Raw genomic sequence first — 25,566 nt, forward strand, 5'->3', positions numbered from 1 at the left:
AGCTTCCCCAAGACCCCCCAAGTCCCCACTGAGCACCATCTTTTTGCAGTCTGGTCCACTGGTATGCCAGATGCACTTCTGATCCCCCAAGACACAGGTTGATGAGAAGAGTCCTGGTTTGAATGCTTCCACTCTTCCTAGAAGCAGAAAATTAATAACAAAAGAGAGTGAGGGGCCCTTTGCTTTGGAATATATCCTTCTTTGCAGGAACAATGTTTACCATAAAAACTAGCAGATAACAGACAGATGAAAAATTGCATTAAATGTAAATATTAGAGTAGGTCAGATAATTTTGACACCAAAAAAAAAAACAAACCAAAACAAAAAAAAACTCTGGAAAAGTCCCAAGCTACTATTTTTGTTTTGATTTTATGAAAATGCTAACACATATCACAGTGGGTCTTTTTATTGTTTCTAAATGTGTTGATTGTGAGTCTCAGTGCAACCAGACAACATTATCATGCTGAATAAAACATAAGTAACCTGTCTTTACAGTCTGGAATGCCCGATAAAATACACTCATTTCTAAATCTGTTGCATCTTGTATGAAGCCTTATGTTGAACGAAGGGAATGTACATTCCTGTCTTGTGGTTTCTATAAAAGGAAAATGTAAAGCAGAGGGATGTGCTCAGAATATTTAGTCTTATTTAAATGCAGCACAAGTTAGGAGGGCTATCAGCAACACTTACCTCCTGAAGGTCACCATGGAGCCAGAAGTTTTACAGGCCACAGGAGACCTATGGTTCATCAGGTCTGATCTCTTCCACATCCCCACTCACCCACTTTATCCAAGCCCTCCGAACCCACATTATGCATGTGAGGACAGAGCAAATGAGATGTACAGGGCATGTGTTTACAGAGAGGGCAGTAGGAGATGTGCATACACTCCCAAGTACTGCAGGTGCAATGTGTCTACACATTTATCTGCACGGTGATTTAGATCGACTGGCCCCTTAGCAGCTCCAAAAAAGTCCATTCCTTGCATGTTAATTATTGATGGCCAATTATTTTATCTTTAATCATATTGGAATATATTGATGACTTTATATTTAGATCATAAAACTGGCAAAGATGCTGAGGCTTTTCTTTCTCTCTCTCTCTCTTCCCCTCCCCTTTTCTTTTTTTTGTTACAAATCAAAATAGATCATGTAAACACATTTCCCTTCCTATGCAAATTCTGGCACAGTTTTTTTCTTATCAGCACCACAGCTTTTTTGTAACTGCAGTGGGTTGGGAGTCTTCCTGTTTTGCAATATTTTTGTCTTGTCTTGTTCCGGTAGATAGCTGTACATGCATGAGCACGAAGGTCTGTGTACATAACTAAGCCCGCACATTCAGCAGAATTTATTTTCTTACAGCACCTTGATAAAATATTCAAGCACAGGGAACTTCAACAGAAATTGGTGGATGCCAAGTTGGAGCAGTCTCAGGAAATGATGAAGGAAGCAGAGGAGCGACACCAGAAAGAAAAGGAATATGTAACTATCTCACTAACTTGTCTTTTATCTAGCTTCAGGCCAAAAAGAGCCCTGCATGATATTCCACTAATGTATCAGTTCTTCAGGTCAAAGCTGTGACACAGTAGTAGAGAAACACAAGAGAAGTTTTTAATGCTATTGTTAGTGCTTGATGTAAAAGAACAGCCTCTGAAAGACTGCTTTCAGCAGTGTTTACAGCCTTTGAAACAAACTGTGAGCAGCAGGTTAGAGCACAGTCTGCTCCAGCTAACTCATCGCTACTGCACAGTTGATTCATCATGATGTTGTGTCAGATGATGCCATTAGTTTCCAAACGGCTCTGATATTGGATGCTCCAGCTCCTCACATGGTGAATGAGCACATTTAAACAAGAACAAGAAGAACAAGGACATGTGATTAAATCAGCAGAAGGCTGGTACCCACCCCAGACTCAGCCTCCCCAGACGCCCTCCTGTGGGTCTGGTTTTGCCAATGGAAGAGACCACGGGAGCATCAGGGCCCCCTTCTCTCCTGCAGAGGCTCCCTCCCCACATTGGTCTGTCCAGTAGAGCCCAGGTTCATTTCACAGACTCATTTGCTGCTCCTCCCTGCCTGGTGGAGGGACACCTCTGGTAGGGGGACAGCAAAGAGCAGCTCTAGGCAGGATGTCCCCACAGGCACAGCTGGAACAGGGGGAGGACACCCCTCCCTGGCCTCACATGTCTTGTGCCTGAGGCAGACCAAAACTCACTTCCTCAGGCTGCCTGGTATTTTCACAGTAATTCTAACATCTACCAGCATTCACCACTGGCACCCAGATCATTTTCTCTGTGGTGGCAGCAGCTGAGGCTACGTACAGGGGAGCATCAGGCTCTCAGCAGCTTGAGGAAACCTTTAGTCCTTACCAGTCCTGTAGCTAGCTCAGGAGCTGCATTAGAGAGCTCTGAAGGAATATTTATTCCTTTTTTTTTTTTGTCAGAAAAGAGATACATTAGTACAAGCATAGCCAAAATGCCGTAAAATGTGGATGAAACTGTGGGGCTCTAAGCCCTGTGGACAGCACACAAGGGAAACATAGCAAACACCTCTCACCAAAAGTTGTTCATAAGAGATTTTATCCTCTTTCTCTGCACGGATCTTGTGGCTGGGACACCCACTCCTGCTCAAACGCTACTGCCAGCTAAAAAACTGAGGGGGAAGAGGAGCTGGGACTTCTCCGGGTGCACATACACGTCTCTGCATGACAATGTATGGTCCAGCTGAGTGCCCTTTCACTGTGGGGTCTATTTAAAGCCAAAGTCCAAAATTTAATTCATGACAGTTCATCCTAAGCAGGTTCAAACCCCAGGGAACATTTCTAAGAAATCCTTCAAAATGACAAGGCAAAGTTGGGCTTACTTTACTACTGCCACTATGAGTTTTGCTACCAAGTCCCAGATTTCAAATATTGAAAAAATAAAATAAAATCCAAAAGACAGAGTGACCTTGTGGAAAGTTCACAAACACAGCCTTGTACCAATGACCATTCTTGCAGTGCCTCAGAGAATATGAGCTTTGCTGCTGTCTGCTACAGTGCCTGGCCCTGATTGTAGCCAAATCTTCCCTCTGCGTTTTATTCATCTACATTTGGGAGTGGGAGATTTCCTTTGTGGCTGTGCTGAATGTATGACTAGCACCTATGAAATAACAGGTTCGAAAACAAGATACAAAGACTTTAAGTAGTGGGTGTATAATTATATGCACTGTGTTCAAAGATTTTTTTTCATACTTTCCAAGCTAATGCTCAAAACTCTGCCTTTGAGGTAGCTTGGTGATATATTACTAACATCACCTCAGAGCAAGGTAGCTTTAGCTGGAAAACTTAAGTGACTGGCCAAAAGCCATGCCATGAGACAAGGCATGACCAGTATGTCAAAATTCATCACAGGTAGCCCAGCACTGAGAGCTAGCCTACACATTCACCCCCTCAGTCATACTGCTGAGCTCTTACTCCCACCCACCCAGCTATCATGTGGGGGTATGAATATATATATATACACATATATATATATATACATATATATATATATGAAATTAAGGTGTTTTTGACTGAGTCCTTTCATTAGCTTGCTCTCTCTTCAGCTCAAATGTGCAGTCAGAGCCTTGCTGCACTCCAGCATCCTGTACATAACAGTTCTCTGCATACCTTTTTTTTGACATCCTTCTGCATCAGTTTGCTGCAGGACTTTGCAAATATCTTTAAATGAGAATTTTTATACTGTTTTATCAATTTGATTTCTCCTTAGAGGCTCACTTTGATGTTTTTCTGTGCAGTTCTTCCATGTAGGAATCTTTGCTCTTATAAAAAATTCCTTTACCTCATTCAGGGAGAGATGTCCTCTCCTGCAGCCTCTGGATATCACAGCTCAACAGGCAGATTGACTCATTCTCACACAATTCATTCTTCACATGCAACAAGAATGTGATTCCCTGAGTAAGCAGCAATCATTTGTTTTGCTGTGTGGCCTTCACAAACGGTCAGCCTGACCTAAAGATGCAGTTTTAGTATCATCCCATTACTGGTCAGCACTACCTGGGACTTCCTTGACATACAAGACATTTTTAGCACTTGTAAAGCAAACTTTGTTTTGTAGCTAACTGCAGTTTAAAGCATCTGTGGCCTTCAAGCGTGTGACTGGAAGGCAATGATCAGATTTCTACATAATCGGAATAGTGCAAAATCTGGCACCAAAAAAAAGGGAAACCTAATTTTCACTAAACCAGCCCCTAGGTCCATGTCATTAAGTGAGAATGTGTGTTCCTGGGGACTGTCTCTTTCAGACCAGAGCATGATGTGACTGCCTGAGTCTCCAGCAGCTATTGTAGCTCTAATGATACAGTCTAACAACACCAGGCTTCACAGAAGTTCTGTTTTGTAAACACCACATGCAGTATTTAATCATTTCTTTATACTTCAGCCTCCTTGTTACCACTTCATAGCCAATTAATAAATGTGTCAGTTCTCCTGGTGCAGTTTCTCTCAGCTTGGTGTTTGTAGATGACCCCAAGCTGCATAAGAGTGCACATTAATTTGAGCAAACCTCTCTGTGGCTTGCTTCCCTTACAGAAGAGTTTATTAACTCTTGGATTTTAACTAGCTACAGAAGCTATGTGGGTCAATAGTGGAGAAGAAATATTTCATTAGTAGGCAAAAGAAGCAACTTTGCTTTCTCTGCCCATCTCACATCTATCATACTGTGGCAGAAGACATGGCAGGGGAGACAAGACCTCTTCATTATCCCAGGCACACAAGATAAGATTTAAGACAAGATTTAAGGAATACAAATAAAAGCCAAGTTCTTGGAAGCATTGACTGTCCTGGAGACTGGGTAGCTCTGAAGAGCTTCAAAGAACTTTCCAATAAACATTCGACCCAGACACCCTATAAATCCTCAAATGAAAATAAAATTAAAAAAAAAAAAAAATCACCAAGTAGGTATCACAGAAACCTGAAACTTAAAAATACAGATTTCATTCAAACTTTAAAAAATATTTTTATGTGCAAGGAACATCCTCCCACAAAAACAAATGCTGAGACCCACTTAACCTAGGCCTCTTCCTATCACATCATTTTAATAGCTAGGACATGCTGACATGACCTATTTGAAATCTTGAAATTTTAGCCCACAAGATCTAAACTCAGAATTTGACTTACCTCAATTGAAACAAACATTAAATTAAATTCTTAAAATAATAATTAAGAGGCAAATATAAAACTAACAGCACATGGTATTTCTTCATACAATGCATGGGTAAGCTGCAAATCATTCTTATTCTCAAAATTGTAGATGCTTATAATTCAGTGGTTCTGAATCAAAAGGCCAAATGGATGGAGAAAATGGATCTTTTACAGCTTACGTATTTATATGTATATATATGCAACAAGTGTAATTCAGTTTCTGTGCCACAAATAGCTGGAGAAGGAGAGAAGTCATTATATTGTTTAATCAGCATTTATAGCATACATCCTCAGCCCTTTTGCCAGGTGACATTCAAGTAGTTTACATGTGTTATTTCTAACTAAATATTTAGAATCAAGGTTCTTACTAGGATCAAATACATTTTCTGCATGTGGTTCTACTCACCTTTCCCTTCCAGTACGAGTGGGTTCTATTGACTTATAAAGTAATTTTCAATATATTTTCAAAGCCCAACTGTGCCATTTTAAATGGTACAATTTAGTCCAACAGAAGAAAATGCCGTGGCAAATGAAATTGTTTATATTTCATTTCTCAAGCTATCATTAGCATTTTTTTTTCCTGAAATACATTTAGCCTAACCAGTAAAAGTAACACTGTATACATGATTGTTAGGCACTAGAAGTTTCTTTAACACTTCAATAAATGTTCCCTGGGTTCAAATAAACCAATTGTTAGAATCGTTTGGAAGTGCTGATTCCAAACTGCAACCTGTAGAAGTGTCCATACACCTTTTCCTACAATTCATTCACCCTCAGCTGAACCTCCAATGTGCAGTCTACATGTCCCAATGTCATTTTGCTAATGCCTTGAAGATTTGCTAATGCCTGGGAAAATAACACCTTCCCAGGAGCTGCCAGGGATGAAACTGCAATCAAACTCTTCTTGGGCTGCCTCCTTGATCTAAGTGAGGCATTTATCACCCTCAGCTGGGAGTTTCTGCTGATGGCATGTCAATGCAAATGGAGCTGTAAGATAACAGACACCAGAGCTTGATTTTGCATGACATTTACTGTGCATTCCCTTTCTGGAAGCTAGCAGATTTTTTGAGACATGCCTGACTTTGACCACATCTGTATGCTAAGTCTTGATCATTATTGCAAAAAGGAGTCTACCATTCACAGGAGAGCTGAAATTTAGCCTGAGCCATGCTAAAATGACAATGCCAGAAGGTGTCATAACCACACTCTACAGGTCACATGAAGATATGCTTAAATACCATACTTCTTAGAGCATACTGTACTACACGCTTCATTCCAAGCAGTTTTTAAACTAATATTCAGACATGTCTTTTCTAACAAAATGCCCCGTTCCTCTCCTGAGGATAGCAATAAATATTCGATCTTGCCTGTCGCCTCTTCCTACATTCATCTGAGAGTTAAATTATTCCTTACCAAGGTAGCAGCAACAGAAGCATATGTAGCTGGAGGCTGAGGATTTTCAGCTGAAAAAACAGGGATCTAACAATTTTCTCTCTGTTGCCCAAAACACAGCTCCTGAACCAAGCTGCAGAATGGAAGCTCCAGGCCAAAATGTTAAAGGAACAAGAGACTGTCCTGCAGGCACAGGTGACGTAGGAGAGGTGATTGCATGGTGTGCCTTTGTTTGCCCACTTTTAGCCCATGAGACACATTTCAGGTAAAGTATACAAACTGTTTTCTGTGTATTCCTTCTAGTCTCATTTGACATCACGCAGGCTACAGTGAAGGCAACAGGTTATTTTCAAGCTGACTCTAAGGCAATGTCCCATGCTGCAGATCATGTTGTGGTACTTATGAGTGTTTACAGTGTTAAACCCCACAACAATGTGGGTGCCTTGGCTTGATTATTTACCAGAACTATCCTTCAGGCATGCTTCTAACCAGCAAAGCACTGAGGTACGAGCATATACTGGAACATATCTACCAAACGAGCTGATGTGCTATGCGCTTTTCTGGATGGGGGTGTGACAGCAGAGTTTTCATTAACTTTAGCTTGAACTTTGCATACAGAGGGTTTATACAAAGGAGCTTCTAGGCTTTCAGTACTTAGATTCTGAAACATTCAATAAAATAGCGTGACTTCCCCAAATTATATTAAAAGTCAGGCTGGAGCAAAAGACAGGCAATAGGTAGAAAAAAGTTCCCCCCCTTCACTTTAAAAGCAATGCAGTAATTCAACCTTGAATACAAATGAGAAAGCTAGGTGATATGACAGACTTTCACAACAAACCAAGACAGCACCAGTAGATTTTCCTGCACTTACAGGAACTGTCATGGATTCTTATCTTCATCTACATATCTGTGAGGATGGTCCCTCCCAGCAGAGTTTTGGGGCAGTCAGTCCTGCAGCCACTCAGCTCCTCACCCACCAGCAAGTACTTTCAAAGCCCTTGCTCGCAGTTCAGCATACTGCTAAATTGTTCAAGTTTAGCTCTTGTAGATAATCTAACTCCTACCTGTTGATCAGTCAAGATGGGCTACTGTTAAAATGACAACCCGGAAATATGTTGTCCTTTATGTAGTGTTCCAAAGGCTAAGATAAGCAGGTAGCACACCGAAGGATATCAGGTGAACTGCTGCTGACACCAATTGGACAGGTTCTGCAATCAAACCTCAAAGGCCTCTGGCTGCGTCAGTCCCAAACACAGTCCCGATTTTCTCAGAGTGGTTTTAATTAAACTTTTATGGTCAACTAAAAAGAGTTTTGCATGCAGGCAGACCTCTGTAGCCAGTTTAATGAAGGTGAACATATCGATAAAAAACAGTATATTAAGCATACATTTGAAATGGTAAAATCGTTTTTAGAAAAAATCCAGTCAAACAAGTGTGCAAAGGCGTTGATAATACATGTGCCCCTTGAAGACCTGTTTAGATGAAAATTAAGGGGTTCACTTGCTGAAATGAAACATGCAGTTAGGTGTTCTGTTCACGCATGCACACTCTGTCACTTACACAGCAGCCTCCATTTGGAATTACTGGGAATAATAACAATAATTAGCATTATTTACAGCCTGGCAGCACCAAAGGGCCTCCCACACGGACCAGACACCATTGTGCAAGGTGCTGTACAGGTGCAGAACAGAAAAAACACAAAGAGCTCCTTGATGCAAACAGCATGAAACAACCAATAGAGAAATGACTGCATGGACTTTATGAGAAGATCCTGGTCAATGAGGCAATTAGAAGCCCTAATATAGCTCTTGCTGCCTGCTGTGCTGAGTGAGATAACACTCCAGCGTAGAGGAGGTGATGGAACACCCTGTTCTTCCTTGAGCTGAAGGGAACCTGAGGACAACAGCTTCATGCAGTCCTGTCTCTGGTCAGCACAACATGTTTGAGACAGCCGAATCCAGCCCTCCAAATGGTTGCAGGGCATTGGCGCCAGCTCAAGGAATACACCCAAACTGTGGTGGCACCTCCCAGAAGATGCACACCCTCCCCAGGAACATTGCTTATGTGGACTTCTTTAGCATCATGTTTTGAAACAAGGCAAGACGATAAAAGTCAGCCAAGGCCTTCCAGTTTTGGTAGCCAGCATAACACAACTACAGCAGTATGTCAGCTGAGAGGAATGTGAAGGAGATGAAGGGGAGCCCTCACTGTAGCAACATACCAGGGTCAGCCTCAGAGCATGGAAACGTGCAAACACCACCATTTCCTGAAGCCATGTGCTCACCAGCTGCCCCTTGCAGCAGTGCTCCCTCTGCTCTGCCCACGAACCTCACAAAAGGGCTGGAGGGGTCCTCATCTGCTGCTTGGCCCTTGTCTTCCAGACCATGGAGCGTGAGTGCACGCTCCTGTAAGAGACAGCTCCCTTGGCCTGCTCCCAGCCACTGTAAAAACATTCATTCATTTATTATTCAAATTTAAAGTGCAGCAGCTATTCTTTGTGCCCTGGTACTGCCTAGGGCCCCAGCTGAGATCAGAGCTGGCCCTGTTCAAACCTGACAGGTTTTTTTATCTAATTAAACAATAGGTGAAAGTTGGGAGGGAAAAGCAGAGACAGAACTGAGGTGAGCTTTTTCAAGACAAGGGCTCTGGGCTGCCTCCCACCCCAGCTCCATCACCTCACACCAGGCATTACTCTATAGGGACAGCCAGTCTGCTGAAAATGGCCTGCTTGGTATCAGGTCCCACCCAGGCTGCTAAAGTAAATGTCTCCGAGTTTCTGTTAATGCACGTGTCCCAGCTCTGGCTACAGCCTCATATAAATACTCAGGGGTACGCTGTATGTCAGCGAGCTCCATTTTCTGCAGCGCAGAGCTCGGCAGTGATTAACCTCCCATGCATTTACACAACTTGGCAGGGAAGGGCTGCAGCCAGGGAGCGTTCACAGCCACCGAGACCCTAATTGCCCAGTTTAAGCTTAGCTCGGGCATATCCACGCAACACTGCAATTATGGCAATGACGTGTTCCCAGGGGCTCTGTAACAGCTAACCAGAATGAACATAAATCATAACATAACTATATCCAGTCTGAAAATCAGAACTAAGCCTACCCCATTATTAGCAGCACTTTCTACATCCTCTTTTCTTCAGTAACTGAACAGTAGTGCCAGGGGAGGTGTGTGTTGGCTGGCACCACAGGAAATAAAGCTCCCAGTTAATCTTTTCATCAGCTCCCCATGGGTGGCAGCTCCCTGGCTGCTTGGAGTCCCCGTCTCCTCTGCGTCCACCCTGTCCCAGGCAGTGTGTGCCATGCCAGTTTCACCATCTCTAATGAGAGTTGTCAGGCTGGACAGATGAACTGTCTGATCACCTCAGCATTGCTGGGCATGCCTGGGAACCAGGATGAAGTGTCTGAGCTGGGACTGGTCGTCTTCTTTTCAGAAAAGCCGACAGATGTACTTTATATAGCATCCTGCATGGTTTTGGAGCTTTGAGAGTACTTTGAAAAAATAGTCTCAGATCTTCAGAACAGATTATTCGAAAACATCCACAGATTTTAGATAGAAGAACATGGAAGTATGGTTTACTGACAAAATGCAGCCACAGATGAATTTTCACATGGCTACCAGAGGCAAACTGATAAGCAAAATACAGACCCCTACTAGTCTTAAATGCTGGCACATCGCAAACAAAAGACTTTTTTTTTTTTTCTTTTTTTTCTCCTGGTCTGCTTTATGAAGTGAATTGAAGCTGGCAGAAGAGGTTGCCAGGAAATTATTTTCTCCACCTTTGCTGGCCTTGCTTGCAGCTGGAGCACACACACAGGCTGCAAAGCAGAGCTGACAGGGTGCCCTCCCGGCTCTCCTGTGTCATGGTGCTGGGATGCAGGTCAGCAGCACCCAGAGCAGGATCATGGTGGCATGATGCCAAGGTGGGCTTCACTCAGCAGCAGGGCTGACCCCATGTCAGATAACACAGGAGGAGAGCAGAAATGCTTTCCTTCTGAGGTCTTGTCCAGTGAAGCATCAAGCGCTGCCTGATGCCACTGCTGTCCATGACTTGTTCCGCAAATGGGGACTGGAGAGAGGGGAAACCGTGGCTGCAACATGATGCAGGGATGCCTCACCCCTAGATTGTTCAGATGTCAGCAGCAGTGTAGCTAGGCTGGCACATAGCTCCCAGCCTGGTTTGTCAGGTAATCGAGATGCTGGGTGAACAGGTGGATAAGCAGGGCTTAATGTTAGCTCGGGCACAGCTCTGACTCTTACCTGGAGCTAACCCCACTGCCTGGTCCTGCACAGCATTAGTGGTCAGAACAGCTCAGGATAGTCCCTGCCCATGTTCCAGTAGTCCAGTGCACCCACAGAGATGGCTCAGTTATCACATTGTCTTTGATTCAGTACGTCATCCTAGGAGTCTTCTCCTGCAGATCTCAGCCACAATTGCATATAGGACTTGTGAGGAAAGCAAGGGAATGAAAATCCATTCAGATTTAATGCTGTCCTCCTGAAGTCTCCAAGGAGTTACTTAGGGAAATGTTTCCACTAGTCTCCACTTCTAGGGAAGTTTTTCATTTCTGGTCAACCTGCACAGAGGCACCACAGCTGCAAAATTCACATACAGCATGCATAATTACCAGGTCTTTTTAAAATCACTGGCCTGTGTCTTTCTATTCTTCCTCAGATTGTCTTTCTGCAACAGAGGCATCATAATAATTTGCCACCTTAAAAAGATACAGAGTTTTAGTTCACTTATGTTGTTGGTGCTTCGTGGTCTCCAAACATTTACATGGCAAAAAACAATACCCCTTTTATTATCTAACAAAGCGAAGTATCATCATTCAGTGCACTGTTCTGGTGTCTCTGGAATCACTCTGTGTTTTTATTTTTCCCATTGATGTAGATCACTCTCTACTCTGAAAGGTTTGAAGAATTTCAGAAAACATTGACCAAAAGCAATGAAGTGTTTGCCACTTTCAAACAGGAGATGGAGAAAGTGAGTAGCTGCTCATATCTGAGCTCTGTACTTGGCACTCTCCTTTTAAATTTTGGTCTTTCTCACTGCAATAATTTCATCTGGGATGAGGACATTTCTGCATATTTTGGAGAGCAGAGTTATGAGTACAGCCAAAGGGCTGCCCTAATTCCATTTGCAGTGTGGGATCCCTGTTGAGATTCAGCTTTTCTTCCTGATTCTATATAGATGACAAAGAAAATGAAGAAATTGGAAAAGGATACTGCTACATGGAAATCCAGGTTTGAGAACTGTAACAGAGCATTACTGGACATGATTGAAGAGGTGAGTGTTCTTTTTCTTCTCATGATGCACCCCTTCCACCATATAATGCTTTAACTGGGAAATGCAATGATCTGAAACTGCCAAAAGTCAATTTAAAACTGTTCTTGATTCTAAGAGTTGTTTTTTTTTGTTGTTGTTGTTTTTCCAAGCTACCTTGATAATAAGATCACTTTAAAGAGAAAGACAAAACTCACATCTGCTGAGACTTTTAGATTGTGCAGAAATATGCATTATGTCCATGAGAAACTGAATTATGTAACTGTGAATTTTAAGTGCTCTAAAAATGCATAACTGTGAACGCTGTAACAGAGAAGCAAATTGGCATTAGTTCACTTCATGCTACTTTCTTTCTGCATAAGAGCATCCACCCAGGGAATTAACGTGCCCTAATGAACTTTACATTCACACCTTTCGTTAACTTCTGGTGTAGACAAACTCTAAGAGCCAAAAGCAAGCACTGTGGCTCATTGTAATTTGAAACATGCTCTTACAGAGGCGGTGCAGAGGAAATTAGTAAGCATGCTGGAACTCATTCAAATAAGATAAGAAGCTGCCTGAAGTTTCACTCCAGACTTACACTAAACTTGGGCCAGGTCTTGCTGGTTAGCCTGAAGCTCTTTTCTATATTTATTTTTATGGATTTTTTTGTATCTCTTGGTTCCTCACTGGGTGTAAAAGCAAGAAAATACTCCTTTTCAGGCTACTCTCACAGAACCCAGAAGAAAAATATAATAAAAACGTAACACAACTTTTCCCCACCCCCCTTCCAAATTCATATCCAGCCCCACCAGAAACCCAGGTAGGCTTTTGGGTGCATATCTATATGAACATATAGTATGTTCTTCCATCTGTACAGGTTATCAAAGGGTATTCCTTCAAACATTTGGGGATGAAATTGATCTAAATCTGTATGGAGAATTTTGATATACTAACAGGGGTGAATTTCCTCTTGCAGCCTCAGATCATAGTTATTGTAGAGCAATTAGTGAAAGCCAGCTACCTCAAAGAGTCCTGTGAGGGCTGCCTAGATCTCAAATTATTTTCTAATTGCCAATTCCACCAATGATTTGCATGCACACAAACTTAGCCCATGCCTTTGTCTAATGTCTTTGACCACAGAAAGCCATGAGGACCAAGGAATATGAGTGCTTTGTGCTGAAAATCCAGAGACTAGAGAACCTTTGCCGAGCTCTGCAGGAAGAAAGGAATGAGTTGTACAAAAAAATAAAACAAGCACAGTTCCCTGAAGAGGTGAATGGAAATGACATCTTAGAAGAAGAAGAAGATGATGCTGATACAAACCCTTCCTCCTCTGAGCAGGCAAGCATTGAGTTGCGTGCCACTGATGATAGCATGCTAAAGGAGCTGGCTGAGGCTTTCAGGGTGTCCCACAAGGTGGATGAGTCCCTCCCAAGCAACAGCAGCAACCCAGAGCCTCATGATGCTCAAACATGTAATGACATCTCAGAGCCAGAGCTCCCCTCTCATCTCACCCCATGGTCAGAGGCTGGGAATCTCCATGAGCAGCCCAGCACAAGCACATCAACACCTCCTGAGCATGTGCCAGCACCCACTGAAAATACAACGCCCACCAAGAATGTGCCAAAGCCCACCAAAAACATGCCCACACTCCCAGAAAGGGTGCCAGCACCCACAGAAAGTGTGCCAATACCTCCCGAAACCATGCCAGTTCTCACTGGGAATGAGGCAAAACCCATTGAAAACATGCCAGCAACCCCTGAAAGCATGCCAACACCCACTCAAAACATACCTGCTCCCCTTGGGAATATGCCAGCAACCACAACAAGTCCACCAAAAGCTGCAGAACGTATGGAAGACCTAGCAGAGCAGTCTGCCCAAGGTCAGCCTGCAGAACAAACAGGGGATACAGACATGGAAGCGGTAGATTGAAGACACTGATGTGTTCAGGCCTGCCTTTCACAAACCACAGCTCTACTTTGTTCCCCAAGATTGGTATCTTTTTTTCTTTCTAAAGAAACAAAAAGTAGATGCTAAAGCACACTCATACATACCTGTGAGCGAACGTAAAGTGCTTCTCTTTGCTACCACTATCCTTTAATATTGAGTCTGCATATTTTGCTGTCCTTCATCTGCTTGAAGCATAATATTTTCTTAATGACAGGAAAATACAACAAAATTACAGTATCTTTTTTCTCAGGCACAATGAGTCATCTCATTCAGCAAAATAATTTTGAATTGTTGAAGTTTCATGTTTGAAAAGTCATTGCAATTCTCATACATATATTTAAAGTCTCAGAATTAATTGTATCTGTTCGGTTTGATGTTGCATAAAAGATGCCCTACTTGGAAATGTAGAGATCTCAATAAATGAGGGGAAAGAAATCTGTGATTATAAAGTAAAATAGTGAAACCATCGATGTGGTCAGCCAGCTCCAAGGTGATGTGTAAAAACAAAAGGGGAATTTTTGTAAGTGTAAACTACCACTCGGTGCTATGTGGACTCTACAACCACAAACCCTTAGCCTTACTCTGGATTTGTTTTTTCTGATTAGTGCTCAAAAAGAGGTTTTGTTACCAACAGAACAATGGGGGAAGGAAAAATATATTTTCTATATTCTTCATAAAATGTCTGAAAACAACAGCAACTTCTGAACTGATGGCAATTCCAAAGATAGGGATAACAACCCTTCTCCTGCATTCAACAGAAACTAGTTTTCTGGTTTGTTTTACCATTTGAGATCACAGCTGCCACAGAGGGGTGCATGCCTTCTTCCAGCCAGCAAACAAGTTTGGAAGTTCAGAAGTAGCATGCAGATCCTGGAACTTAGGCCAGGGGCAGAAAAGGGAACCAAACTACACAAGAAGGTACCAGGAGGTACTCCAGAAGAACCCCCTGTGGGCGTGCTTCAGGAGAGTGCGATCCCTCCCGGTCACAGCCACATGAACAGTGAATCTTCCTCACAGCCACATGTTCAGTGAAACTTTCTTCTGTCCCTGCTGCATGTACTGATGCACCCAGGAGAAAGGCCTGTCACCCTGTCCAAGTAAATAAGAGAATAGGTACCATGAAAGCAGGAATCCCTCTTACCTTCGGGAAACCAGCTGCATTCCCATCCCCTCTCTCGTCTAACCAGACCTTCCTATCTGCCTGCCAGCACACCATTAGCAAACAGTTTTGCCACCTTGTCAGAACTGCCAAGCCAGAAATGCTGATTCTGGCATCTAGAACAAGGGTGAGGAAGGAATCAGGTAAGAGAGTGCACGTACCAAGACAGCTGTACAGTCTCAAGCAAGAAGAGTAAGAAGGCTTTAGAGAAAAAGGTTAAAAAATCCTGCTGGCACATTTCTTGTTTCTCATCCCCTTCTTCCGAATTCAGTCTAGGTGTTTTGGATCCTGATCTGAACAGCTTAAGAACCTGAAAAGGGCAATTACATGGGATGTCCGTATGCTGGAAAGAGAAATGTTACAATCAAACAAACACATGTTTAGAGATAAATCCCAAAGTTGAACCAAGAGAAAAGATGCCACTTTGGCAAAGCATGGGAGACAATTCACAGAGTCCTTCCTGCACACCACCAAAAGCAAGGTTTGAATCTTTGCTTCCTGCCAACATGTGCCTGCACTGCTAGTCCAACCTTTTCAAGAGCTAACCCTTCAAGGATACAGACCATGATTTGCAACTGTAGGTTGTTTTGATATGGCCTTACAAAGTAGCTATTTGGGCTACAGTTTAAAAATGTAGATGCCTTATGTTCGATACCAAGACTGGCAGGATTTATTTCATGTCTTTAATCACCTGAAAGTGGATTATTCAAGTCTTAGTTATCTTAAGCTCCTTTTATAAGTAATTGAGATGAATAGGCATCTTTTAAGGACAAGTCATCTTACAGTAAGACTGGCATCCAAGACAGAGCAAAGTGGCTTTCTCTCTGAAGGTGCCATTTCTCTTCAATGATTCTAGGGCTAGCCTAAGACAACTAGCTTAAATTAAAAATGATGATTATTAGGTGTCTAAAAAAGGCAAGAGGAATCTCACCAGACATTCAGCTTCAAGGCCCTAAGCAAATCATCCTCTGAAATGAAAGCCTGTGTGCCTGTGAAAACATTAACTTGTAACAAGTCTTTATCCTAAAACAGAAAACTATACTCACTTGATTTATTTACTTTAGTTTCTATTAACATAATTTAAACTAGATTTCTAAAAAATTAAAAGTTTTGTTTGGTTTTAGGGTGGCATTTAAAATTAATTCAATTTAAATGACTTTTTTTTTTCCTTTCTTGGTCTTGTTTGATTCTGTTGCCATTGTGGTATTAGCCAGCATGTAACCAACTTCTTTTTCTTTAAGTAGGCCCTTGGAATACCTTTAATTGTTGGAGTTTTCTCATACAGTCAAATATTCAATTACATAATAATAATGATCAACATGTCCTCATAACTTTAACTCGGTTCCATTTTACATTAATCATTACAGCCACGTCTTTAATTATATAATAGTTATCTCATACCTTCCAACTTCAGCAAGCAGGGAGGTGAGGATCCTACAGATAAAACCTTCCTACATAGTCATGATCGATTCTTACAGCTTCATCCCTCATGAAGAATTACACAACCTTCTGGGAAAATCACTCCCACTCAATCCCTCCTTCTTCATTTGGGCCTTTTTTAATATTTGCATCTAAAATTGCACTCACATACCTGCAATTCTTATTACTCCATGATTTTCTACCCACATACCTGTTGCTTCTGCACTTTATCCCAGCAGTTTCCTCTTCGTACTCAATACTTACAACACTGAAAGCACAGGAGATGCCATCTCCCTGCTTTCAGAACTTGGCCTCGTGTTCACAAGAGATGGCAGAAAGAGTTGCAGGGGAGATTCTGACTGACCCCAGGCTGGACGGAGCATTTACAGTCACACCAGGGGGGTGTTTTGTCTGTAATCTTGTGGTCTGTGGGAGGGAACCTCCTCAGCAGGGAAAGTCTAGAAAATCTGGCCATGTACCTGTTCATTATCTGTTGCATCAGACTGAAGTTTAAGCCAATATCACCATCACAGATTCCCGTGCATGAATCCATTTTCTCAAATTCTTCTTCAATGCTGACTGCCGGCCTCCTCTTGCTCTCTTCCTGTACTGGTGCCCTATACAAAAGCTGCCTCTGCATGGTAGCAGTGTCATCTTGAAAAACCTCTGGGATTGCAGTCAGTACAGCAGTTCTGCTGCACATCCCTTGGTTACCTCTGGACTCAAGACACAGAAACCCCAGCACCCTTCTGTGGTCACTTGAAGGCAGTAAGTAGCAGTGACACGTGTAACTTCCCCATGGTTCATTCCTATCATCATTCTCCTACTGACATTGCCAGTCTCATCAATGCTGTTGCGGGCTGTGGTTCCCTCTTTTAGTCTTCCTTTTATTTCACATAATTTTTCCCATACCGTCCAGCACAGATTTTTGGGGAGGAAAGGGTTATGGTAGCTGTATCCTTCTGTATCCTTGCTAAAACCACCCATTGCTGCAGTGCTTCCAAACCACCCACGGCCTTTGATTTGCAAAAGCTGCAAATGAAGAAGCATAATATTTCTCTATTCTGCATGCCTGACCTTTGTCACCTCAAAAATTTAACAGCTCCACTGCTGAACATGTAAAACAACATTTTTCAACAACCCATAATTTATCCAAATGTGAGGGGATTTTCATGACGACAGCTAAAATCACATCCATGATGCTAACACAGCCCTCTCACCTAATTTCTGATCACTGTGGCAGACCGCAGCAATGGTAAATCTTGTTGGCCAGAGATTAGTAAGAAACATTACAGCTCAGGAAAAATAGTTTTTAACTGTGGTCTCAGAAACAGCTTAACTTTTCCAACAAAAACTGAACAGAAGTAGACACAGGCATGGAAATATATAATCCAGATGACTGAACTTCAGCAACAATATAGGCAGCGCAGAACAGGGATATATAATATAATATAATATGGGGCAATGTTTTCATAAGCTTCACTGTTAACAACATCTTTAAATTCACAGTCAATCAGACTGCAGCCAGGCACAGATGATGTTCATGCCACCTCTCTCTCTTTGCAATGAGCAGCGTTGCACTCATCAGTATGGCATTTAGGCTTTTTGCTCTGTTAGAGAATTACAACAGGACTCGTTTCTCTCCTGGGCCCACGGATTAACACTGCATTGCCATTCACACTAACCTTCAACCATTACCTCTGCTTAGCAAAGGGGCAAACAGAGGGAATGGAGGAGGCTGGACAAGGAAGTATGGAGGGCAGATGGAGAAAAGGTGTTTGCCACTCCTCTTGCCCTCAACAGCTTGCACTAACAGTTCACTGTGCAATGCTGTCTTGTCTACTGAGAAAAGACTTAGTGCATCACTTTCAAAGATGGAGGAGGAGAAAACAGCTATGTCAAACCTCTAGGAAGACCCAGAAATGTCACCAGCCGGCCCTGGGAGAAAGGCCAGAAAGATGCCAGGAAGCACACCATTCATGTACAATTCTACACCAGCAAAGTAGCTTACTTTCTTAGTATATCTGATTGAAAATATTTTTATGCTTAAAAAGATAAATAAATCAGGAAGAGGCTTAAGTGCAAGTCTGTCTCTGACAAAGTTATTAGGATTCAGCTTTGAGATGCAGATGAAACACTTGCAATCCAGCTTGAAATAAGGACAGCCTTAGAAAAACACGATATGCTCAGCATAAAAAAAGATTGTGGAGTTGGACTAAAATGTCACACCTTGCAGCCATGAGTCATGAGAAAAGGAAAAGATGAGGAAAACATCTCACATTTGCTGAAAAAAAATAAAAAACAAGTGTAAGTACAAGAAAAAAAAAAGTTCTGAAATAGTAAAATATTCCTTCTTATGAAAGAAGGGAAAAAAAAAAAAAAAAAAAAAAAAAAGGTGTTCAGAAAGCCCTCTTATTTGCATGAATCATTTCATACATTGATTCCCAAAATATGTCATGGAGTGCCTTTCATCTCAGAGAAGCCTAAAATGCTTTTCAAGCTGTAAGCATTGAGGAATGACTTCACTCCAGGCTGGAGAGCCACCTGCTTTGGGCTGTAATACAGCAGCAGTGCACAGCAGAAATAGAGTTGGGCAGAAGCTCTTATTAGATATAAACCTTCAGAGCAGAACCCAACCAGTACCTGCCTGGTATCAGAAAGAAACATTTGCAATGATCAGTTTATTCCCTAATTGCCTTTGTTTTTTGTTTGTTTTTTTTTTTTGCATTTTGCTCTGATAATTCTGGCACTGCTATCAGCAGAAAACAAAGGTCCAACTCTTTGCAGGTGTAAGTCAGAGCAGCTCCTTTGGAGCCAGTTGAGCAACACATATTAACATCAAATGAGAATATACTCCAATTACTGAATTACTGAGCCATTAGCAAGTTCTCTGTTCCTGTGAGTGAACATTTTACCCAGTTGATATTTCAGGGGCCCTGAGAGAGTCAGAATGGATTTACTCAATTAGAATTTGGCCAACATGTCACACTTAATGAACCTATTTTAGTAAAAGTGCCAAGATGCAATCTTTATTGACCACAGGTGGCCATGGCCTCAGCCTTGCAGCTCATCCAAACATCAAGCGCTTCTGTGTTCCAGCTAACATCCTTTCCTCAAAGACGATCAAGGACAGAGCACAATTTCGTGAACCACTATAACCACTTCCTGCAGCGCTTCATTCTTTCTCACGCTTCTCCCACCCAATGACTAGTCTAAACCCATTCTGCTTACTGAAGCTTGCTGGATATACCTTGTTAATATTAGACCAAAATACGATTAGTTTTAGATTTCATTTCACACCAGATCTAGGTCAAGTCTGACGAGATGGTTTGAGCTTACAGATGCAACAACTCACTGACACCATGAAGGGGGAAGTCCTGCTCCTCTCACTAGGTTATGGCATTACTTTGTAAATAAATAAACAAATTCTTAATGTAGCTCCCTAAACTGGATTACTATGTTGTTAGAGTGCCAGTGCCTCGCTCAGCAAAGAAGCTGAAAGGAGCCAAGGGCTTTTGAGCATTCTTGTGACCCTGCATATCAACAACAGGTCACGAAAGGTCATGAATTGCTCCCCCAGCAGATCATTCTTATTGCACATCACTTCCAGATTGTGAACCAGGGCAGCCTACAAACTGCCAGGTAGTTCAGTTTCTGGTGGGAGGAGGAAGGAGAAAGAAAAAAATGTTAAAAGCTGAACACCTCCAGTGTCACAGCACTTCTACAAAGGAAAACCCTAAGTAAGTTCCAAGGGGAAAGCCAAGTTGTACTAGCCATCGTGTTATGCAGCTACCATCTCTTCCCTGGTGTTTCCACCCCGTTCCCCAGAACTAAGAATGAAACACTGGCATTAACAGTAATGTGACTTGCAGCTTCCTGCCCCACTCAAGGCATTGCTCCTGCCTGTGCACTACACCCCCTGCCCTCCCCAGTGTGCTGATGTGTGGCTGCACTCCAACTAGGTCACTCAGAAAATCTGGGTTAAAAATTCCCCCCACATATCAAGAAGAGCTATTTTTTAACTCAGATCATAGCAGGTTCTTTTTTTTTTTTTTTTTTTTTTTTCTCCTTTTAAATGAAAATATCTCGTGAAGCTATGACCTAAATTCTGGTCAAAGTAACTGCTAATTGAACTTCATCAGTCTTTCCATCAAAGAAGTGGAGGCAAATGTATGCAGCTGTGCATTATTTGGATGTCAACTCTGGAGCATAGTGCTGTTCTCAGAGTTAATACTAGCATTTCCATTGATTGTTTTGCAGAAACCTCCACTACTTGTAGACTGAAAACTGAATTTGAAGAGGGAAATTTGTATTTTAAAAATGAATCTTATGCTATACAAAAGACAGGGAAAATGCAATATACATTTTGCTTTGATAGTGAGCAACTACACAGTTTGGGGCTGTTCTTTGCATCTTTTGATGGTACAGGAAATAAAAACTATCATGCTTTGATGCAGACACCCTGGGCTGAGTTTCTTTCTTTCTTTGCTTATCATACTGCTAAATGTCATTAAATCGACGTCTATAGACCACAGAACACCAAAGACTTGTCTTTTTATTACATCAGAGACTGAATGTAATGGAAAGAAGATGAGGCATTTGTTCCCAGGAAAGGGAAAAAAATGGTGTGGTCAATGATATTTGTCTTAGAAGCAACCTTTTTTGTGTGTTACCTCCTGAAATCAGGGTCACAGATGAATGACCTCAACTGGAGACCATGTTGGTTTTAAATTTGAGCTGCTAGACCATTGCTAGACTGCCAGACTCTTGCACCAAACCGCACTTGATTGGTGCTATTCCATACAGCTAAAGCCTGTACAGCAGTCTTGCTGACAGAAATAGCTGCATGATGTAGGGTCAGGAAGAGAGGTACCTGCCACCACAAAGATGTCTTAGTCAGCGGCACTTCTCTCCAAGTGCCTAGGTCAACCCATTCCTCTTCACCTATTGTTTTCAGTATCATTCAATACACCCACATCACTTTAAAATACAGATCAAAATAACCTCAACTTACAAACAGTTGGCTTCACCAGAAGGGAGACTGAACTTCTCCTTCTAAAGTAGGACCCTATTTACTTTGTGTGAGCACAACAGCGGCTCTCATTTACCCGCTCAGGCCCTCGACATTTTTGGTTTATTTTGTCTGCCATTATCTATCTTTACATCTATATTAAACACATGCTAGTTTAGATTCTTGATGGAACATAGCTTCCATCTGCAGCTACCAGTGAATTAACGTATACTAACATCTTAACTATATATTAATGTAACACACCACATGTAATTCATGTAGCATGTTCTGTCACAGCTATAAAGCATATAGACCTGCAGAGCTGTAACATGTGCCTCCAGCCTTGTAACACCTCAGCTGCAGGGGTACACTGCAACCTCCTGGGCAGCAGCAGTAGCAGAAGCTGCAGCATTGCTGCTCCACTTAGGGATGCCCTGGGATCCTGGTGGCACCCTACACAGCCTCATCAGCGCTGGCAGATGGCAGGCACAGAGACATTCTAGGCTGCATACCTGGAACCCCTGCAATCTTTGTATTATATACAAAATCCCTGCTCTTAGGGCCTCCCTGTCTCAGCCAAATGATCTTTCTGCCTCAGCTTCCTGCATGTAAAACTGGGACAACACACCTGGTCGCTAGTTATTTGGAGTGCAAGTTTGCTTATCAACATTTACTTCTCAGTAAGATTAATTGCTTTCACCCAACATAAAGAGCCATAAAAAATCTACAATAATAGAATACTTCATGTTGATAGGGACCTCTAGAGGTCACCTCCCCTTCCTAACCCCTGATTTTGCTATTGTAACAGCTCACATGATCATTTCCTAACCCAGCTTGGTAAAATTGTGTCAGGTGGCTTTAGATTTAGTATGAAAATGCTGAAGCAAATCAGATCATCTTCACCTGGCTTTGCTTGGTGGGATGACTTATGGGGCAGCTGTGCTGGCAGATTAGAGGAGCAACCTTTGGCAAGTGGATGTGTTTATCCAAATCTACCAGGAACGCAAACTCCTCACCCCCTGCACCTGCAGCTCCAAAAGGACATGTGGCACAGCATCCGTTACTTGGATTCCACCTCCCACCAGCTCAGGTTCCTACACTTCATGAAGTTCTCCTGAGGCTTTGACAAAACATCCCAAATCCTCAGCAGAGTAGTAACTGTTAACAGTATTTACACAGGTGTATGAACTTCCCACATGTTCTGTTCTTACTTGCCATGCAAAATGTCACAAAGATTAATACAAAGCAAACTGTAGCATCACTGAGAACTTGAGGAAAGCCTACACATACACGTTACATTCAACTAGATAAAGCAAGCAAAAGCCTTTTATAAACCTCGGAGGTTAAGAAGCTTAAGTCAGTCCCATAAAGACAAAAGCCAGTCTCGTTATACCTGCCTATCACAGAGAAGCCATTCTAGAAAGCATGCCAGGCTGTACATCTCCCAGGGCTACTCCAGCCAGCAGAGTCTAAACAGTAAGCATATGATGACCATTGGATACATTTTCGTTTTAAATTTTTGCTGAAATAACTTAGCTAAAAGTCTCATTCACAGACGATGATTAGCAAGTGACAATTAATTAATATTTAGCTAGTAAGACTTGTGAGGTGTCTGCTACTTGGTCCCAAAAGCCAGGAGAAATGTTAAGACACTATGAGTAAGTTCATATGCATTGTGCCCTTGCACTACTGACCCCAGGAGTCAAAACCTGGCAAGGTACCTTCCACTGTGCCAGTGCAGTGTTCAGCTATGGCAGTCGGAGGGGGTTATGGGGCTAGGGAAGAAAGTCAGGCTCCCTTTGACACCACAGGTTTTCAGAAGTGCAACACAGGAGTTTCTGGGTCTTGTTCATGCCCATCCATTTTCAAACTGATGCAGCTAAACCAGTTCAAGTTCTTACATGCTTGTTTGTTGTGCCCTGACCTTTTTCAAAGCAATCAGAAGAAAATGAGAGTTTACAGTTATACCTTTTTTTTTTTTTTTCCTGGAGATTAAACACATCCACTTCAGAGTTTGGCCCAGTCTCTCTGGCTTGGCTCCCAGAGCTATGTTTCCACTAGCAAGCATCTGAGTGCAGGAGGAAAAGAGGAGAGTCCAGCTGCTTTAAGGATAGGTGTGTGTTTGCACAGACTTGGCCCCTGTGTGGTGAATGGCAGAGCTTTCAGCCCAGGAGCAGAGAAGGGCTGGGCTATGCAACACTCCTCTCTTGCCAGTACATTTTCATCAGAGAAGGTCAGACTCAGAGCGTGCCAAAATCCACACAAATAACAAACTTCCAGCAAGGCTTTGACAACACCGCCATCCCAGAGGAGGAGAGAGACAGAAAGCAGCCACCTTCCTATGCAAAATCAGAGTGAAACCCAGAGGCTCTCCTCCCTTCTCAAGGCACTCTTCAATGGCCTCTGCCAAATACTACAGTGTTAACCCATGCCAGCTCTAATGACGGTAATGACAGCAAGAAGAGATCAAAGCAAGCCTCTTGGATTTGAAAAGGGTTTCTCCAAAGCTAAATTTTTCATTGCAGGTAAATTAATCTAGGCAACAAATGCCTTGTTTGAACATCTCCCAGTCTTCACCAAAATGCTAATTCCACCTTTTTTTCCCCATCTGTTGCATTCCCTCTCACCATGCTCTGTTGTACACTGCCCAGAAGGGGAACTGGAACGTCATTTCTCCCATCACCTCTTTTGGTCTGCATGCCCTCAGCCAAACGTCCTCACCTTGCCCTGTGAATCAGACTTCTGAGACTTTTCTTCCCATGAAAGGGATTTACAAGTGTAATTCCTCATTAGTAACAGCATTATGATTCTTATTAAGAATTCTATGTTAATAAGAAATCTCCCAATTTATACATCACTTACTCTCTGCAATGTTAGTACTGTGAATTTCTGATGTCCAGCAGTTAACAAACTGAAGCACTAGCAGGAACTCTCTTCTGCCTTAAACAGGCACACCACCATCTCCACAGACTTGAGAAGAGAGCGGGCAGCTACTTTGCCAAAATCCTGGCTTAGCTTCCTGGCTCTGCTGCAGACTACACCTTTTTTATTTGTTTTAGCCACAAATGAGCAAAACTACATCTATAAAGACCTCCACAGGTGGAAAGGTGGCTTGGGCTCCTGTTGCACCTACCATGTAGCTGCTCAGCCTCCAGGCACCTCAGCTGAAGCAGTCAAACCACAGACACAGGAGTGCGTCCCCACTGATCCTCTTCCAGCACATGACTACGGAAGAAACCTCACCAGAAAGCTTTGTGATGTGGGGAACTTGAGCAAGCTCACAATGCTTTTCATTCCCATGGGCAACAGGTATTACGTTGTCAACATGTGTCAGGAAGGCAGTTAAATGTTCTTTTTTTTTCCCTTTCATTTTCCACGTAAACTTTAAGATAACTTTAAGATAAGAAGTCCTCGGAAGCATGTCACAAGCACATTACAGGTGAGGGAGGGAGAACACAGAGGCAGAATAATTCACACCCACCCTGGCTCTCTCCTGCGCCTGCTTCAGCGCCTTGGAGGTGCAGAGCCAGCGCAGTGGGTCTGGAAGGAGCCAGGCCCTTCTTCCCAGCTGTAACCATTGCCTTGGCCCTACCACAGCTGGCCCTAAGCCAGGCCAGGTGCGAGGAAAGAGGAGCAGAAGGGGAACAGGGACCCTTCCAGATGCACCCAGAGGTACTGATGGGGAAGTTAAATTCAACAAACACTACCACATTTTAAGTGAGGACTGCTTACAGAAACATTAGGAACAACGCTTGACTTGCACTCTCAACAGAACTGGCTGCCACACTGACTTCAGCAGTGAGTTACAGCTCAGGCAATGTGTTGCTACTGCCCATTAGCTGCTGATGTCCTTCATTACCACGCGCCAAGGTCTTCGGCCTGCTCCTGTTCCACCGCCAGCCAGCCTAGCACGGGCTGCGCTGAATGGAAAGGCTGCCCGATGATGAGGAAAGACTCCCACACGGTTCAATATATTCTTTGGCAGAAAACTGAGATTAAAAGCAGGCTAAACTCAATTACTATTTGTGTAACTAGAGTATCCTGGTTACCGGGCCTGTAACCATAGCAATCATTTAAACAAAGCTTTAAGGAAAAAAAAAAATTCCCTTGTTATTAAAATGTTGATCCTTGATTCTGATTCAGCTTCTTGATCTTCCTATTGTCTCAGGTCTCAGAGGTGCTGTC

The 25,566-nt window shown here is 42.6% G+C and overlaps 2 protein-coding genes across 4 annotated transcripts in view; one reads left to right on the forward strand and one right to left on the reverse strand.

The window, feature by feature from the left end:
- The window catches only part of TXLNB (taxilin beta), a 34,623-nt gene extending 20,428 nt beyond the window's left edge, over positions 1-14,195 (forward strand). For both annotated transcript variants that reach the window (XM_084514688.1, XM_084514689.1), the window contains exons 6-10: positions 1,360-1,479; positions 6,689-6,763; positions 11,468-11,560; positions 11,768-11,863; positions 12,983-14,195. In XM_084514688.1, the coding sequence (XP_084370814.1) occupies positions 1,360-1,479; positions 6,689-6,763; positions 11,468-11,560; positions 11,768-11,863; positions 12,983-13,774 (1,176 nt within the window). In that variant the 3' untranslated portion in view covers positions 13,775-14,195. The remainder of the gene's footprint in view (positions 1-1,359; positions 1,480-6,688; positions 6,764-11,467; positions 11,561-11,767; positions 11,864-12,982) is intronic.
- Positions 1-25,566, reverse strand: part of HECA (hdc homolog, cell cycle regulator) — a 79,090-nt gene that overhangs the window by 24,790 nt on the left and 28,734 nt on the right. For both annotated transcript variants that reach the window (XR_014691526.1, XR_014691527.1), the window contains exon 5: positions 18,600-18,654. The gene's annotated coding sequence lies outside the window, so the exon portion shown is untranslated. The remainder of the gene's footprint in view (positions 1-18,599; positions 18,655-25,566) is intronic.

This window comes from Aythya ferina, assembly GCF_964211825.1.
Source record: "Aythya ferina genome assembly, chromosome: 3".
Lineage (NCBI taxonomy): Eukaryota > Metazoa > Chordata > Aves > Anseriformes > Anatidae > Aythya > Aythya ferina.